Source organism: Morus notabilis, unplaced genomic scaffold (assembly GCF_000414095.1).
Source record: "Morus notabilis unplaced genomic scaffold, ASM41409v2 Scaffold485, whole genome shotgun sequence".
Lineage (NCBI taxonomy): Eukaryota > Viridiplantae > Streptophyta > Magnoliopsida > Rosales > Moraceae > Morus > Morus notabilis.
In genome coordinates, this window is record NW_010364290.1 from 850991 (window position 1) to 853458 (window position 2468).

At 34.2% G+C, this 2468-nt stretch overlaps 1 protein-coding gene across 1 annotated transcript; it reads right to left on the bottom strand.

Annotated features, from left to right (window-relative positions):
- Positions 1–431: 431 nt before the first annotated feature.
- LOC21408228 (transcription factor bHLH61) lies at positions 432–2232 on the bottom strand. The gene is made up of 4 exons (XM_010106256.2): positions 1397–2232; positions 1099–1266; positions 807–974; positions 432–580 (listed from the first exon to the last, which is right to left on the bottom strand). Exons 1-4 carry the CDS (start codon positions 2096–2098, stop codon positions 494–496), a joined length of 1125 nt encoding a protein of 374 aa, XP_010104558.1. The 5' UTR covers positions 2099–2232; the 3' UTR covers positions 432–493.
- Positions 2233–2468: the final 236 nt, after the last annotated feature.

The window sequence follows — 2468 nt, forward strand, 5'->3', positions numbered from 1 at the left end:
AGGGAAACAGCATCTACCCTCTAATTTCCATCCGCAAAAAAAAAAAAAAAAAAAAAAAAAATTTTTTTTTGGTATTTTTTTTATGGTATATTTTATTGTCTCATACCACAATAGCTTTGGTTGTTAATTAACTACTCTTGTGACTCAAAAGAATTCCAAAACATATTTATTATGTGTAAAAGGCAACTGAATTTGAAGACATTCATTCTTCTCTGGGGTTTGTAGAACTACAAATCCCACCCTTTTCTTTTCCATTTTTTACAATAAAAAAATCCTTAACTCAAGCAAATTGGTGTTATACATAGCTCTTGATGAAAATAAACAATCGCTTATTTAGTGAAGAAATATGAGACTACAACTTTGAGAACAAAAAAAAAAAAAAAAAAAAAGGAAAAAGACCCACATCTCTAGAAAAAGAAAAAAAAAAAACTACCACAAGTTCTTATTATTATAATTATTATTCTTCTTTTTTTTCCTTTCTCAATTTCTACTCTCACAAACATCTCCCTCCATACCCTGCATTTTTGAATAATGCTTGCTTTACGTCCTCAGAACTGGCTAAAGTCCTCTTTTCCAAATCCTGTTTTCATGAAAAAACAATGAACAAAAGTTAATTAACCTCATTAATTTACTTTCACCATCAGCTAAAACAAAAAGACGTCTATAAAGTTTAGGAAAGAGAGACAAAAAGTTGTCATGATTAATTAAAGGAAAAAAAAAAAGGAACACTTTAATAAAGGCAACAAACAAAAGTACTTGTTATAATACAAGTCAGCAATTATAAGTATATATGTATAATATTGTACCTCTGAGCAAGAAGCTTGCATTGCAAAGTCATTGAAACAGCTTATAACACATTGTTGGATCTCAAGTCCCAATGCTTCTAAAGTAGTCACCGTAGAGAACAACATCCCTGGTTTCCCAGCACAGCAAATCTCAATCCTAGTGTCTCTATTCCTTCTTTCCACATCAAACTGCAGATTATAATTTGTGCACAAAATTAAATGAAATATTATGTAAGAATCAGTACTTAATTATTTAGAGGGTCTCATTGAAAGTAATATTAGTGCATTAATACTAAAACACATAATTAATTACCTTTGGTGAGTTTCTCACTAAGACCTCGTTTGGCTTGACGTCCTTGAAAAGGCCAATCTCACTCAACTCGGTCGAACTCTCCTCCATTTCTTGTTGCAAACTGTTGATTCTCTCCAAAAGTTCCTTCATGTAGTCTATGGTGTCCCCAAGTATGGATGTCCTGTCCATCTGTTAAACCACCAGCCAAACAAGGCCTTAATTAATTAATTAGTAAATTAACCTTGAACATGAAACATTATTTATTTATTTTCCTTTTCACTACACAGCAAATTAAGTACTAATCAGGGATTTTTAATACCTTGCTTATCTTTGGAACAATCGATCTTAACATCGAAAGGCGATCGTTTAATCGCTTTCTCCTCCTCCTCTCAGCCATCAGATTCTTTGAAGGTTGACCCTGTAACTTGGACTTATTGTTAGCCTTGGCGTTTCTTTCCAAATTAGGCACAACATGATGTCCCATATTGAAGACTGCAGGCACTAACATTTCAGGCGATGAAATTGATGATTGAATTGGCTCCATTTTGCAAGAAACTTGAGTCTCCAAGTTGTGAATCTCATCCCCAAGAATACCCAGCTCTTCTTCTTCCATACTTTTTGTGCACAATGGAATATAGTCTTGATCTTGGATGGGAAATGTTGGTGTACTTGAATAGAATTGATCAGTACTGAACTGTACCGGTTCAACGGCTGAGAAATCGCTGCTTAAAGAGGGGCAATAGATATCATTCATCAATGACGAGTAGCTGTTGAAGCTGTCATGTTGATGATGATCAAGTGATGTTGGAGAGATTATTTCTTGGCTGCAAGAGGAATTTGGAAGAACAACATTGCTGGTGTTTTGTGTTTCTGGGTTTTGATCAAAATGGTGGTAGTTATCAAAACTAGAGAAGATCTCATAGTTCATGATTCCTGTTGGAATATTGTTAGAGGCTTCCCAAGTCATGTCTCTTCTAAGAGATAAGAGCTCTTCTAAGAAATCATGTTCATTGAGCTCCATTTCTCTGTCTCTCTCTCTCTTTTTCTCACTATTTCTCGGGAATGTTGATTGTTGGAAGTACTTTTGGTTGATAAGAGGAAGTTACACCAAGTGGAAGATTATATATAGAGATTAAGAATAAGCCTAAAAGGGGGGTCTGGTTTTTCTATTATAATAGTGGATTATGGTATGTATTATATGGTTTTGTATTTTTGTAGTATGTATGTATATATATATTATAAAAAGCCCTTAAGATTGAAATGGAATCTGACCACTCAAAGCCCTTTCTCTCTCTTACATAGTTTTCTCTCTCTCTCTCTTTTTTATCCATCTCTGGGCTGTGGGGGAAGTGATTTTCATGTCATTTTCACCGAAATCGCTGCAATCAAAC

Coding starts and splice junctions, on each gene's coding strand:
- LOC21408228 (XM_010106256.2), bottom strand. CDS start 2,098: ATGGAGCTCAATGAACATGATTTCTTAGAAGAGCTCTTATCTCTTAGA. Junction 1,267..1,396: donor TTGTTCCAAAGATAAGCAAG/GTATTAAAAATC, acceptor GTGGTTTAACAG/ATGGACAGGACATCCATACT. Junction 975..1,098: donor TAGTGAGAAACTCACCAAAG/GTAATTAATTAT, acceptor TATAATCTGCAG/TTTGATGTGGAAAGAAGGAA.